This window comes from Serinus canaria, chromosome 9, assembly GCF_022539315.1.
Source record: "Serinus canaria isolate serCan28SL12 chromosome 9, serCan2020, whole genome shotgun sequence".
Lineage (NCBI taxonomy): Eukaryota > Metazoa > Chordata > Aves > Passeriformes > Fringillidae > Serinus > Serinus canaria.
In genome coordinates, this window is record NC_066323.1 from 50,663 (window position 1) to 66,211 (window position 15,549).

General features: G+C 39.3%; 2 protein-coding genes across 2 annotated transcripts in view; one reads left to right on the forward strand and one right to left on the reverse strand.

Annotated features, from left to right (window-relative positions):
• HPS3 (HPS3 biogenesis of lysosomal organelles complex 2 subunit 1) overlaps positions 1-15,549 on the forward strand; it is a 19,625-nt gene continuing 4,076 nt past the window's right edge. Inside the window, exons 1-13 of the mRNA XM_050977801.1 lie at positions 1-303; positions 1,259-1,753; positions 3,037-3,234; positions 4,178-4,264; positions 5,970-6,162; positions 6,432-6,513; positions 8,289-8,443; positions 9,921-10,029; positions 10,240-10,421; positions 10,781-10,958; positions 11,588-11,818; positions 13,480-13,665; positions 14,821-15,009. Coding sequence (XP_050833758.1) covers positions 81-303; positions 1,259-1,753; positions 3,037-3,234; positions 4,178-4,264; positions 5,970-6,162; positions 6,432-6,513; positions 8,289-8,443; positions 9,921-10,029; positions 10,240-10,421; positions 10,781-10,958; positions 11,588-11,818; positions 13,480-13,665; positions 14,821-15,009 — 2,508 coding nt within the window. The 5' untranslated portion in view covers positions 1-80. The remainder of the gene's footprint in view (positions 304-1,258; positions 1,754-3,036; positions 3,235-4,177; positions 4,265-5,969; positions 6,163-6,431; positions 6,514-8,288; positions 8,444-9,920; positions 10,030-10,239; positions 10,422-10,780; positions 10,959-11,587; positions 11,819-13,479; positions 13,666-14,820; positions 15,010-15,549) is intronic.
• CP (ceruloplasmin) overlaps positions 12,058-15,549 on the reverse strand; it is a 25,728-nt gene continuing 22,236 nt past the window's right edge. Inside the window, exons 19-20 of the transcript XR_007778205.1 lie at positions 13,656-13,826; positions 12,058-12,179 (exon numbers count right to left, since the gene is read on the reverse strand). The gene's annotated coding sequence lies outside the window, so the exon portion shown is untranslated. The remainder of the gene's footprint in view (positions 12,180-13,655; positions 13,827-15,549) is intronic.

Genomic DNA, 15,549 nt, shown 5'->3' on the forward strand with positions numbered 1-15,549 from the left:
TCCGCCCACCGCGGAAGTGCTGGGCCCCGCCCCGGCAGGCTGCGGTACTTTCCGTTGCTGCGGCGGAACTTTTCGGGACCATGGTGCAGCTTTACAACCTGCACCCGTTCGGGTCGCAGCGAGTAGTGCCCTGCAAGCAAGAACCGGCCCATTTCTGCTGCGGCCAAGACGTGCTGTTCGTGGCCAGCACGGCGGCCAGCTGCAGGGTGGAGGTGTTCACCGTTCGCGAACAGGGCCGCTGCGAGGCCCTGGGCTCCTTCGCCACACTGGGTCCGGTGCTGCGCATGGCGCACAGCTCGGCAGGTCAGTCCTGGCCATCGCTGGGGCCGTGAGTGCTCGGTCGGGGAGACCGGAACGCGTCAGGTCTGAGTGCTTGGAGCGGCCCTGGGGCTCCGCCGGGTGGGGATGGAGGGCCAGCAGGGCTGGGGGCGGGGGGGGGAGGCGGGTGGCGAACAAAGCCGCTCGGGCTCTGCCGTGGAAGTAGGTCCTGGTTCTCCCAGCCGCGTCTCCCTCAGGCTCTTTCTCAGGCTACTTCCGAGCCGGAGGTGGGGCGCACCTGCTGGAGCGGGCTGGCCGGCGGGCCGGGCCGGGAAGCGCGGGCCGGTCCCAGCGCCGGCCGCGCTCGGGCCTGCAGGGAGGGTGGGAGCCGCAGCTCCCTTCGTCCTCTGCCTCCGCCTCGGTTGCGGTCCGTGCTCCTGCTTTTTTTTTTTTTTTGGGGGGGGGGGCGGCGGGGTGGGGGTTTCGTTGGGTTTTTTTTTGAGCTTTTTCCGGGGGAGGGGTTGTTTGTTTGTTGCTGTTGTTTGTTTCGGGTTTTTTTCTTGTTTTTTGTGTTTTGTTTTTAGAGCGCGGAGTGGGGTGGTCGTTCCAGCCCATTCCATAGCTTTTCATGAGTCTGTTGGTCCATTGCTTTCCGTGGTCTGTAGAGAACAAAACATTTCCTCATTAATGGATATCAGAAGGTGGGGAGGTGGGAGGAACCTTGTGTGCAATCACAACTTACAGAGATGATTCACACAGGAGTTACTCTGAACCTACATCTGTATGTCTTTACTTTTAGTGGTGTGTGAAGTATGTGCCCCCCAGCAAAGAGACTTGTGCTTTGTATTTAATTAGAGGAAAATTGGTGAAAACTGTGTTTGGAATTTTTTGTAAGAGTTGAGACTTGAAGATGTTCTTTGTAGCATACTACAGCAGATAATGGGCTCAGAAACTGTAATATATTTTTAAATTATTATCAGTATGACTGCTTTCTTTTAAGGAGACTATCTGGTGACCATTGAAGAAAAAAGCAAAGCAACTTTCCTAAGAGCATATATGAACTGGCGATGCATGTCTGCAGGGAGTTCTCGTGTGTGTGTCCGGATGGTTGGTCACAAGATGGAAGAGTCATACAGTGAAGCCTTGAAAGAGCAAATGTCAGTTGTTGAAATGCCACTTTCAGATCCTCCACTGTGCATTTCATGTTGTCCTGTGAATGGAGATCTACTTGTGGGCTGCAAGAATAAACTAGTTGTATTCCGTTTGAAATACTGTGTCATAAACCAGAATTTGACTGTGTTAGATTTTGAACGCTCCTTAATTTTGCACATTGATAACCTCATTCCTGCTGAAGTTGCATTTTGTGCCAGACATATTGCCATAACAACAGAGCTGGATGTTCTAATCCTGAAACTGGATCTGGTCCAGCAAAGTGCAGACAGGACAGAGCAATGTGCTCACGGAGTTAATGCACCTGAGAAGGCTGTGGATGGAGGTAGGTGCTGAAATAAATTTTTAAATTTTTTTAATCTCCAAGAATCTGCTAATTGATTCCCGTTGTTCTGAAAGTAGTCTCAAACAAGGTCTTTGCCCTTCAGAAAATATTTCCAGATTGTCCTATCACTGACTATCAGCTGAATATTCTAGAGCATGAAAAGTTGTACCAACCTGCAGTTGGAGGTAACATTTCAACAAATATGCCATCGTGCTCCACCTTTAGAGGATAGTACAGCCTCTGCAGACACAGAATTAAGTCCCTGTTTTAGAGTGCCACAATGGGCCAAGTTAAAGTAGTAGTAGTTCAGTGTGCTGTGTTCAGAAAAATTATTCTATCAGCGTCACTGCCTAAGTAACTGGCTTACACAATGAAGAATGTTTCTGTTGTGATGTCTGTATACTTTTTTAACTGTTAGGATCAGAACCTGCGATAATCAAGCAAACTCTCCTTTTTCAGTCCTTTATCTTATTCAGGGGCTTGTCTTAGAATTGTAGAAATCACAGAAACAGATGTACTCAGGAGGTTTCATTCCTGTATATTGCAGGATATCAATCCATATGTAATCAATTATTAATTCCCACTTTTCCAAACATATGTTGATGTATCATATCAACACCAACAAACCTTAGGAAGGTCCTTTTTTTATAATTGAAGAAACTTAAAAGGAGGGTCATTTAGAAATGGAAACTGTACCTAGAAAAAATTTACAGGTAAATAAGACTTTTCTGATAGGGACAATATAAATGCAATGTTCTTCAGTGAGTGAAGATGGATCTTTTCTCAGATAATGGTGTCCTCCCTGTGGTTTTTTTTTTTTTTTTATTACTGAAAACTACATAGAAAAGTTCTAGTCACTTTCTGAGTGTTATTAGGATTTGCTTTCCAGAACTTAAGAGTGCTAAAGATAACACAGCTTCCTGTGATAGCTGCCTTTGCCTTCTAAAAACCTCTTCAGCCAAAAGTCAGCATTTTTTGATGACCTGGCATTTGTGGCACTGGTTGCCTTTGACTCACCTTCTAGTGAACAGTTTACCTGTTAGGGTTTTTTTTTTTTTTTCCCAGAAATCTTGACTCCTAAGTATTCAGACTGTTAAGGCTTAAATAGGAATTGTTCCCATCTTCTAGTATGGCTGTTTAAAAAAAAAAAAAATCTTGTTGTTTGAGGAAGCCAATGCTAGCAGGGTAGCTGTAATTGGAGTATTTAATCAATATTGTCATACTATTTTCTTACTGCTGCATGGAATGGTTTGAACAATTAAGATAGCATTTTCATTGCTCAGGTGTGAAAGATGAAAATCCTTCAACACATCCTTTACAGCTTGAATTAGATGAGTTCATCATATGTCAGAAGCCAGTGGAACTGCTTGGGGAAGAAAGTAAGCTATGTGAGATACCTGTCACACTGGAATCTACAGAGTTACCTACGGAAGACACAAAGCACTTCCAAGTGCAGTATCTGCTTTTCAGGTATTACAGATGTATTTTCCCTTTTATGGGTTAATTTACTACAAAAAACCAAGCTGCGTTGTGTGTTTTGTCTTTTTGAAAGGAAACTCCTGATGTTTTGACTTCTGGGATTTTTATAAGGTTTGGTGTTTCTTTTGAACTGAGGAAATCATGGGATAGGAAGAAAGTCCATTTTTCAGTATTTTAGAATATTTCACTTGGAAGGGATCTGCAGCAATCATCTAGTGCAGTTGCCTGACCACTTCAGGGATGAGCCATTGTTAAGGGCACAGTCCAAACGCCTCTTAAACAGTGACAGGTCTAGGGCATCAACCATCTCTCTAGGAAGCCTGTTCAATGTTTCACCATTCTTGGTAAGAAACTGGTTCCTCACATCAAGTGTAACCCACCCCTGGCACAGCTTTGAGCCTTTCCCAGGATCCCATGGAGAAGAGTTCAGCACCTGTGTCTCCAGGTCCCCTCCTCAGGAAGCCGATTTAGTCCTCTTTTTTCACCAAAATTTCTGTCAAAAGCTAAAGAAGAATTGATGCCAGGGTCCAATGATGAATTCCAAAGCAAAGCAGGGAAAAGGATGACACATGGTAGGAAAAAAATAGTGTTGGGTATGGCATGGTGTTCCATATAGCTCAGTGGACTAAAAAGAAAGAGGAAAAAAAAGGTTAAATTGAGGTCAAAATCAGTTGTGGGATTTCTTCAGTATGTCAAACTTTGACATGCATCTTGCAGACAAGCAAAGAGAGAGGATTTAGGTTGCAGGAACTCTATTAATAGAGTTCTATCTAACTGTGCCATGTGCTTCTTTGCATTACTATTAATGGCATTGGTAGTAGGAGTGTGCATTGTTCTGGAGTGTTAAAACATGAGCTTTTCCTCTTGTAGCCAGTGCTTTTTACTTGTCCAAAGTATATAATCATAATTTTTCACTTCCCATGATTTTTTGGACTTTTTTCCTAGGCGTTTTGCACCCTGACCAGTCACCTTTTGGGTTTTGTGAAGAGACGAAGTTGCACTCTGTTCAACTGCTTCCTGTATACCAGACAGGTAAATGGATATGCATGAATACACCATGGACTGTGTCACAGGAGGCTTGCGAAAGGAAAGAGCTTCATTGTGTGTCCTCTTTCATACACTGTGTATGATTTGTTTTTAAATTGATTTGTGTTTAAATTGAGGTCTTTTCTCCCTTTTCAGTGATTTAAACTGAGCTTCTGTTAACAAAAAAGTATTAATTCCTCCAAGTTCTACATATAACTTGAACTAAAATACCAATTCAACACACCGTGTGACTAAATCAGCTTTTATTGGTTCTTTACCAATAAATTTTGTGTTGCAAAACAGTTACTCTTTACATTGCATTAATAAAATTCTCCTTAGTATTACAAGATACTAGACTGCCACTCAGCCAGCCGAGGAAATCAGAGTAGTAAACCTTAATAATCACTAAGATACTGGTTACCTTTCTGAAGGGCCTTAATTAAAATGGGAAGGGATGAATGCAGATTTTAGTGGTTCACTAGCTCAAGCCCCAAAAGATCCATAGAAGAATTTAATGCTTTATGTTAGCAGTCAGATTTTGTAGAATCATAGAATGTCCTGAGTTGGAAGGGACTCACAAGGATCATAGAATCCAACTTCTGGGCCTGTGCAGGAGAACCCTAAGAATCCCACCAAGTGCCTGAGAACATTTTCCAAATGCTCCTTGAGCTCTGGCAGACTTGGGCCGTGACCATTGCCCTGGGGAGCCTGCTTCAGTGCCTGACAACCCTCTGGGAGAAGAGCCTTTTCTTAATAGCGAACCTAAACCTCCCCTGACACAGCTTCATTCCCTCAGGAACTGCATGTGGAATGCTCTTAGATCTCTCCTTCGTCTCCTCCAGGCTGAACAAACCAAGTGTCCTCAGCCACTCTTCCTATGGCCTCCCCTCCAGAATCTTCACCATCTTTTTAGCCCTCCCTTAGTCTCTTGTCTAATAGGTTTTTATCTTTCTTGTATTATAGTGCCCCAAACTGCCCCCAGGACTCAAGCTAATGCTGCCCCAGTGCAGAGCGGAGCGGGACAACCCCATCCCTGCCCCCCCCAGCAATGCTGTGCCTGATGCATCCCAGGATATGGTTGGCCCTTGAATTTTACTGACTCCTCACTCAGTTTGAGATGGTTTACTGTCTGCTAAGTAGCAATGCCTCGTTTAACTTGCAGCTGACTGGAAAGAATGAGCTACTTGCCATTTAACTGCAGCTGTCTTATGCTCTTGTGTGATTTACAGGCTTTGATAAGAGGGTCTGTAGAACATGATCACAGCTGTTACCTGCTAAAGTGGCATCCTATAAATGCTGTGATTTCCAGCCTTTCCTTCCCTTAAGTAATACCTACTTTTTTGTGAGCTGCAGCTCTGGATGAGCATTCATTCCAGCTCAAAAATAGTTGTCTTAAGATCAATCTTTCGGTCCATGGATGCTTAGTTCTGGTGAATTTAGGACTCTCTAATGCTGTTACATCTATAGAATTTCTTCTCTAGGTGCTACGTTCATATTTTTGTGAAAATGCTTCCAAATGAGGTTACATGTCATACAATTTTTTGACGTGTGCACTGAGCTTCATATAAAACTTCTTTTTACTAGCTACTAAGAAAACTAGTCTGCAACTTGGGCAGGTTTGATTCTGTCTTTTAGGCATCAGGCTTGGAATGGAATTGCCAGGTTTTTATTTATGAAGCACATAAAATGCCTTTCTCATTGTTATATTTAGGAATTCCTGCAACAGCCTATGAGGAAACTGAGAACAAGAGAAAACTTCTGAGTCTTTTCTGCTTTTTCTCTTTACCTCATGTTGGATATCTCTACTCTCTCGGGAAGTTAGTAGAACTAATTTCTACTTACCAATATTCAGAGAAGTCAGAGCAGGCAGTCCTCACTCCACAGTTCCTACACGTCATTACAAGGTACTATGCTTATGGTTTTACTGATAGTATTACTATGTTTCTCTGTGCTGCTGTCCTTTGAAAATTTTTTTTCCCCTCTGATACATCTTTCATAGCCTCCTGGAAATCTCTGGGCAGTCTCCTGTGCTAGTTCAACATACCCTCCTGCTTGGGCTTTTAAGCCCATTTCTTCAAAGGAAAAAGAGCTGATTAACTGTAGTCTTGGCTACCTGACTTTTTCAAATCTTAATTTCTTTTCTTCATTGTTGTGTTTTCTTTTTTTCCTCTAGTCAGAACCTGCAGTGCTTCACAGTGCGATGCAGTGCAGCAGCAGCTCGTGGTGAGGATCCATATATTGACACGACTGTGAAGGTACACCTCTCATTACCTCACTAATAGAATGGAAGTAGTGTTATAGCACTTAGTTGACTTAAGGTTTGAAATCCTGTTCGTATCTGGTGGCTGAACCAATAAAATAACATCCAAAATAAATGCCATTTTGGTGGTCTACGGATGTCTCAATAAAACAATCTATTATTGCCATGTAAAATTTTAGACCATTATAGAATGTTTTCAAAAACATGAAAAGCAATAAAATCACTTATTTTTAAAACTAAATTCCATGTTTTTCTGTATAAAATTGAACAAAGGGTGCAGGGTTTTCTTTTATTGTATGATGTTTCTCTCTCTTAGGTGTCCTTGTAAAAACAGTTTTTCTAAGAGGCATGTAGGCAGTGAAGTCTGCTACCAGATACTTAGGGCATGTTTTTTAGGAGGAGGGCTTTTGATCCTTGGAGGTCTTAACTTTTCCCCTTCCTTAAATTCCTTATCAGTAAAAATCTATTGAACGTAAAGATTGTGATACACATGAATAAAAGTAGTAGGAAAGATAGATGGTGGTATATTTTAAGGTGGCATTTAAGGATTTCTTCTGAGCATGTAGACAGCAGATATAAAGAAACCGTAGGAGAGTAAAAGTCTCATAAAGTTTTCAAGAGCCAAACACGTATTCTCTGCTCTGGATAGCTAATACCAGCATGTGACACAATCTCTCCAGTCCATTCTCTAGTCTCAGCTTTCTGCATTTTTGCTGTGGGTTACATTGAAATCCATCATAGTTCCTCCAGTCGGTCAGCAGGCTGCCTCCTGTGTCTGTATGAGTTTTGGAGAGGTGTGAAGGCTGCAGTCCTACACAGATTTCCATGCTGCAGCTTGCCATCCACAGTGTGTCCACCCACTCTGGCATGGATCCCTCCATGGGCTACAGTCCCTCAGGGACGTCCCTGCACTGGTCTGAGTCCTTCATGGGCCAGTTGCCTCATGGGTGTCCCTGCCCCAGTTTGGAGTTTGAAGTGTTACGGTGGTTATTTTTATTATTTGCCATTACTGTTTTTCCTGCTGTTTTTTTAAACCAGGTTTATAGCTCCCTCATTCTGGGTCTCACAAGCCCAGGGCAGTCTAGAGCCTCCAGACCACCACTGTAGGCCTCCACCTCTCACAAGAAATGTTGAGGTGTCTTCAAAAAGGTTACTCATGTAACGCTGTGTTGTCTTGTTTCACTATGTATGTTAATTTGTAAGTATTTTATCTTTTTAAAGCTGTAAATTTAGAATATTTCTCTGCAAATGAGGCTGCCTTTTTCAATTTTTAGTCCAGTATAGATGATAGCATATGTTTTACGTGAAAAGTGCCTGTAGAACAAATCGGGAAAATAATACTGGCTATGTAAGGTAACAATAGGCAAGCTAATACAATACTTTTATCTGTAATTGCTTTTTGTAAGCAACTGAAATCAAGACTTTTATAATCAGTGGCCAAAATCAAACTAATTGGGATAAAGTTTTCTGCGTTAGGCATCTACCTCAGGTTCAATTATTTTGGGATTATTTTGAGAAACGTAGCTGAAACTGTGCATTTGCTTTGAAGGGTGAAATATTTTTTTCCCACTTATTATTAAATAATTCTTGTCAGGCCTTTATGAGTATTTTTATTCTTGCTTAAATGAAGCACTCAAAGTTAGGGAAGCCAGTGGATGTTTTTAATGTCAGATCATTGTACAAAGGTTACTTTTTTTTCCCTGATTGATTTATTTAAAAACTCAATGTACATACAAAGTGAAATTACAGAACAGTCACTTTCCTTTATAGGCTTGTCCACCTGTCACACTGGATGTCTGTACATTAAGAATGCAGCTTTTTATAGGACCAAGAGCTATCTGTCATTTCAAAAACCATATAATTCTTTTGACTAAGGCAGACACAGAAGATATTACTGAAAGAAGAAAACCTACAAGAAGGATGCTGTAAGAATTTGTGTCTTTTAGGGAGCTGGTACTTACAGCTCTGTGTACAGTGTTGAACTTGTGGATATTGCAATTTAAGAGTGGTTCCTAGTTGAAAAACTCTTGAGAAGTAATTTCCTTCTAAGTGACTGAGAAGAGCAATCAAGCTTTTATTTTTACAATTCTGTTGTATTTACTGACATAGAAGAAATGAGCATAAAGTCACAAATGCCTGAAATCAACAAAATGTAAAAATAACATTACTTAGAACTTATCCTGAGATTTTAAAAAGTATATATCTTGAGAAAAAATGTAGAGTACCAAAAATATGTAGTGCCAAAGCTACAGGTTACAAAATATGTTGCAGCACAAAATTAAATGTCTTATCTTTGCTTAGGGGTTTTTGCCAAGTCAGACTTTGGCCCAAGTCACAGTTGTAGCACGTGTGTAGCCAGAGGTATATGGGACTTTTTACAAATCTCCAGGGAAATTGCTCTTCCTTTTCCATTTTTGAAGAATTTTCATAAAACAACTAAGGAGGTATTCTAAGCAGTTATTCAGAAACCACATTTATTAAAGTCAATTTAAGCTAATTAGCAAGAGTGGGACAGCTTTAGTTGATTCAGGAGTTAGTTGACCCAGTATTTCATAAAGTCTGGAGCAGACATTATTCGGAAGAAGATAAGGAGAAGCCTGTCAGGAAAAATGGCTATTCCAAATACTGTAGTTTTCTTGTATAAAGCACATTTTCTGCCAGCTGCATTGTTTACAATATTCAAATATTCTATCAAATTGGCATTTGAAGAGGATACACTTTTTGCCTTCTGTTAAAAATGTAATGGACAAATGCTAAGCTATGTAGCACGATCATTTGAAAATAAAGATGTACACATCTTTACATCCATACAGTTAAAATAAAATTTAAAAACAGAACAAAAAGAGTCTGTTTTCTTACAGTGTGTTTAACCTTAGGGCTTTATAGACCAAGCCAAAGTTTTAGAATAAAAGTATTCTGATACCTCTTTATGCCATGTGTTGGCAAACACTTTGATAGAGCTGCAGGGCAGCCATGCACAAAGTCCTTACAGGAGATTAAACAGCTAATTTAAATTACTTAACTGTTCAAGGTGTGGTTGGATAAGGCCCTGGGCAGTCTGACCTGTTCAGTGGGTGGCGTCCCATGCCTATGATGGGGGTTAGAACTAGATGATCTTTAAGGTCCAAGCCAAGCCTTTCGATGATTCTAAGATTCCTGATACTCCCTAGTGTTATGCACAGGAGAAGATGTAGTAGACAGTTCTGATGATGACTCTTATGGGATGAACATGCCTATCCCTGTTTTGTTATTAGCCAGTATGACTAAGATTCACAGCTTAACTCTCCAGCACTTACTGGTCTGCAGATATACCTATTTATGCATTTGAATTACAAAATGAATGGGGTTTTTTTGGTTGCATAGTGTTTATTTCAACACTGACAACTCAACTCTTTTCTCTAGTTCCAGAAAGGCTGACAGCATCAAATCCAGAACAAATTCTGAGTCAGAGCCTGGTTGGAATTTATATATTATCAACACTGTTTCAACAATTCAGCTTTACAGAGAAATGGTATTGCCCAACTCCTGCTTTTGTTATTTGCTAAGTAAAAATAAATACTGCTAGTTAATCTCTGATGCATGTCATTGTTGAATATGGTGTAATATATTTCTTGTGAATAGCCCATAATCCTATTTCAAGCAGATGCTGTTCTCATTAAAATTGTTCCTGTATATTCTTAATTTTTGTCAGCAGCCTAAGTATATGCTGTGTCTGTTCTAGGTAGAATATAGTAGAACTTACGAAAATGTTAAAACCGAGAGCTGCATCCATCTTCTAAGTGAGGCTCACTTACTGGTCAGAGCAGCTATAATGGACCCTCATGTCCTTGAATCAGATGAGAAGGAAGATCTTCTAAGAGCATTCAGAGAAAGTTGTGCCTTCTTAGGAGACTGCTACAGCAAGTATGTTTTATGTGTCAAAGTGGCATAGGCATGTGTTTCCAGCGGTGTAACCTTAAAATGAAAATCCATAATTCTTTGCTATTTTACATTAGTGCTGCATATGTCATACAAACCTTTCTGTTTTACAAAACCAGCTTAGTCTAGTCTTCTCTTCTGGTTGTCTTTATTGTCATTAAACAGAATTCAATTATTCAGAATTATGTTGAATTCAACAGAATTATATTGAATATGAACAATATATGCAGATAACTGATGTGCCTGCAACTTTGTTTGATGTACTTTTAGTTCTTACAAGTGACAGCAAAAGCATTGCCCTTAGTTGTTTTGTTATTTTTTTCCTTCCTCTCTATTTCCTTCAGGTTTGACACAAAGGATTACCACCTTGCTTTGCCATACTACAGAATGTCAGGTTTATCCATGGCTGAAGTTTTAAAGAGAATAGTTTCAGAAGGTGATGAAATACAGACATACGAGAGAGGATTTATATTTTACTTAACTCATTCTCTTAATGAAGACTCAAATGAAGAATTAAGTAAGGTAGAAATAAGTTGGTTTATTTGTAATCTGCTAATGTAGTTCTGATTTTAAGAATTGTGTATCAAATATTAATCACTTTGCCTTTGAAAATGCTGAGCTGCTTATTTAGTTTTACACTTATTCTTTTTCACATTATTTTTATTTTCCCACTGCTGTTGAATAGCAAGCAGCAGCTATGATGCTTTGGACTGCATTCAAGAAACATCTTACATGTTTGGCTATCATGATGCATGATCTGGTTCTCACTTGCACAGAGACACTTCTGTTTTAGGAAAGCCCTGCCTCCAATTTCTGTCATCTTCCATTTCTGTAGCAAAACAAGCTGTTTCTTTGATCATTGCTAAATTGTACCAATTGCTGAAAACAATTCATTTTGGTGGTAGATGTTCTAGCATGCCAGAATATGGTTTGAATCACTACCAGTTAGAAATCCTTTACTTTTACCAGTAGGGAGGAAAGAGGCAGGAAAGGTGCTGTGATTTGATAGCTAAGCTGTACTTGTCTGTTTGTAAAAAATAAAACAAACCTGTCACAAAAAACAAAACAACAGAACTGCACTACTTTCATATGTCATAGAAAAATGTACATCTGAAAAAGTCTAAACTGTGAAATGGCTTTTATTTCAAAAGGAATCAGGAAATAAAATTCTCCAGATATTCTATCTTGCGGACCCTGTGCAGCTGCCTGATATCCTTTGCAGTCCCAGCATGAGAAACATATGTCCTTTGACAGCTGTGAAGTATCTTCAGAAAGTAGAAAAGATTATGCCATCAGTGGTCCTGACACTTACTAAGGCTTTCTTGGCTCTGAAAATGGGAGACCTGGCAATGTATGAACATGAAATGCAGTCCTATAAGGAGGTAAAGTATGCCAAGAGCATGAGCTGTTTATTCTTTACAAAGTCCCAGGCATGTCTTGACTTGTAGTTGCATTTTACAGTAAAAGAAGCTTCCAGTCACTCCTCTTTCCCCTGATAGGTTGTGTAGGCTCCACTGAATGTGTGCAGTAACAGTAGAATGGAGGGACGACATACATTGGGATTGTACAGTTTGCCCTACAGGTAGGGTAGTCTTGTCTTGGCAAAGACTTACAAAATAAGCAAGTTTTGAAGCTCTTTATTCTTGATCAATTAGATGTTGTTTTACTGGGATGTAGCCAACTCTGCCAGTGCTTTTCAGCTGCATGGGAGGATTGTATAGTAGCATTTCTACATATCTTCACCTGAAATTAATATGTGATATTAACATAAAACACCCATCAAAACACCATCTGTATGCAAACAGCCATTATAAAATTTCTCTTGTACAGAATATTTGTTCATTGTGCTTACAAACTGAAGTTTCTGTACACAGTTTCACATCTTATGTGGAGTCAAAGCACCTAACTCTTATTAAGACCAGATCAGAACCTACTTCAGAGCTATGAAAACAGGAATTCCTCATCATTGGGGGCAAAAATGTTAGTGGAGCTGTCTCTGCCACAGATGTTTACATTGTGTGAGACCAGTCTGTAAATTGCTTCTTGTTGAGTTTGATCAAGACTGTGGAATATTAAACGGTTATAGAGTTTGAAACAGAGACTTTTTCTTCTAGTGGAATATTGGGAGTCTAAACACTTTTGAAATAAATGGTTAGCTGTTTCAAAGTTAGAAACCGTGCTTTGGTGGAAAAAGTCCAGCAGAGTTTTTAAAGTTAGCTGGTTTTGAGTTGCAGGGTCAGAACTGTGGAGATCTGTTTCAAAAATTATATTCAGCTCCATCTGCTTTTGCACCACAGTCAAGTGAAATTGCCATGTTGTGATCAAACATGCTGCATGGATGTTATTTTGAGAATAAGGTGGCTTAGGCTTGAGTGGTTTTGGTTGGATTTTCTTTCTTTCTAATCTGATCTGTTAAAATTGCTCTTCACCTTTAAAAAAACATTTTATTTCAAAGTAGGAAAAAACACTTTCAAAAAGCTAATCTTGGTATTTCTTCTAGGTCTGCCTTATATGTCTTGTGTAATTAATCTAATTTACTTATGCGTTATTTTGCCGCTGTCTTTAAAATGGGAATAATATCTTATACTCACTGTCATAAGCACTCACATAGCTCAAAATAGCTTCTTGTTACACAAAGGGAGCACATTTTGATCATTGTTTCAGGGGTATTTTCAAAATAAAAATCACATTTCTGCAAAGTAGCCTCTTGAAAAGTCAGCCAGTGATTTTTCAAACCACCCTGTACATCAAATGTCTTGGATTACTTAGTGAAATCCATTTCATGTGCACACTAACCTTATCTTTTAACTGCATATTTCTTTCAGTGTTCAGGCTCAAGGCCTGTTTTTCAGGAGTCACTGCTCCAGAATGTGGTTTGGATCTCTGTCTCTGGAGAGCTACTCTGTGAATTGCAGAAAGGATTTGCTTTCTTCCCTGACTGCTTCCATCTAAATTTCACTGCCAGAGGAAATACTGAGTTTACTGAGTAGCTTAATCTATATATTGAATTCTTAACCTGATTTGTATCTATTGATGTTTGTAGACAACACTGGCTTGCGGCTTCATTGGGCAACCACGGCTCCTGCAGCAGCGTAAGGGAGGAAGTGTTACACCAACTGAGTTTGCTGTTCACCTGAAGGAGATGCAGCCTGGTTTACTGGTGGCTGCCACTGTGGCTTTACATGAGAACAGTAAAATTGAACTAGAAGAAGCAGATACCTTTTTCAAGGTTGGCCTCTGTGTGTTTGCTTCTATTTTTTTCATAGTGACATTGTTGTGGGGAAGAAAAGCTGCTCCTTCGCTCACATTTCAGCATTTCTTCAGAAAGAGCAAGATGAGGGGTGGAGATATTCTAGTCACGATAGATGGTTACAGAGTCAGAAACTGGACCTAATGGAATGAAATACTGGTTAAGTAAAGCAAAAAAAGAAAGCAAAAAACCAACCCATTAAGTTCTTTGCTTGAATGGAAAATACCCTGATCTCAGAACCCTTTCCGTGGTTTCCTAGTAATTCAGCTTTCTCAGGCCATGGAAATGTAGCAGAATTTAAATAATTTAATTCCATAATCTCCTTTTAAATAAATCTTTAGAATTAAAACATGCTTTTAAAGAATGTGGCTTAAATACGTAACAGATATGTAATGTTCTGATGATCTGTATAAATCTGTGAAAGAAAAGTATAAGTCTGCAGTTTATAAGAAGAAATAATAATAGCTTTTCTAGAGTGTCCCTGAAGTTTTCGTTCTTTCAACTGGGACTAGACAAACATTTTTTTCTTTATCTAAAATGAATAGCAACACTTGGGTTAAAACGTGTTCTTCAATGTACATGTGCTGCAGTCTTAAGTATATCTGTTACTGTGAAAGACCTGTATCAAAAAGAGCAAGACATGACGTTCCAATTAGAACAAGTGTTGTTGTTTAAAACCATTTGGAAAACAAGTAAAAATTCTTTTTGCTGGCACAGCAGATTTTTAATCATCTTCCTTGTAGGTCCTACCATGATACTCAGCTGAACTACACAGCAGATCTTATCATGGACTGTAGACTTCTTTTCAAGACACTTACTTGTCTATCGGCATATGTAAAAATGCTCCTCACTAGCAGTCTGTAAATACTTGCTGACAGTTGTACTGACATTCCTGGCAGTAGAGTAAATCTTGAAGAAGAAATCAAATCTGTTGGTCAGAATTGATTACCTTAAAATCATCTAATGAATTTTTTACTTTGCGCAGCAGTGTATTACATAGAATCACAGGACAAAAATGAAATCAAAATTCTGCTTCTAGTAAAAGTGAAAAACTGTTCCTCCTGTTTTTTCTAACTTTTGCTACTAATAATCACCATAGTCTAACTTGCTGTCTTCTATTGTTTTTGTTCTTAGATGTTGTGTAATAGCAGTGAAAACACTGTTCCCCAACTCCTGGTGGATTTCTGGGAAGCTCTTCTTGTAGTGTCCTCTCAGGAAAAAATACTTCAGGAGCTCCTATTGAGAGTTACTTCTCAGTATGTTTGGAGAATATTAAAGAAGCAACTTCCTGAGACTAAGCCCTTGAAAACAACAGAGGATCTAGTAAGTTGTAAACCACACAGAGGAAGTTTTAGGACTGCAGTGTTCCGTCACAATCTATCCAAGTACTATCCTTAATATTTTAGTTCGAGACAGTTTATCTCATAAAAGAAGCAAGACTGAAATAAAATAAGGTGATGTGCAGTTATAAATTAGTATTTCTGTCTTTGGCCAGTCTTGCTCCTTGGGGACATTTGCTAATATACTTCCAACAGGAGTCAGCTCTGCATAGAATTAAGGGTTAAAACAAAACAGTGAGAATTTGTCAGGTGGAGTATTTACAATTTTACAAAGCTAGCTAAATGAGGAAATCATGTAAATGATGAATTCTAAATAATTCTGAACAGGAAAGCTGGAATACAGACGTTAATAGAAGTTATAAATAAATAGACGTTTCCAATTTATTTGTTATTAAATTGCACAAATCAGGAAAGAAGGGGTAGGTGCTCTTTTAAATTATGCTATTTGAGATTAAAATTTTCTTTACTCATGAGTAAAGTGAGTTTCATATGGAACTGTCACTAACAGAAATGTTTCTTTTAT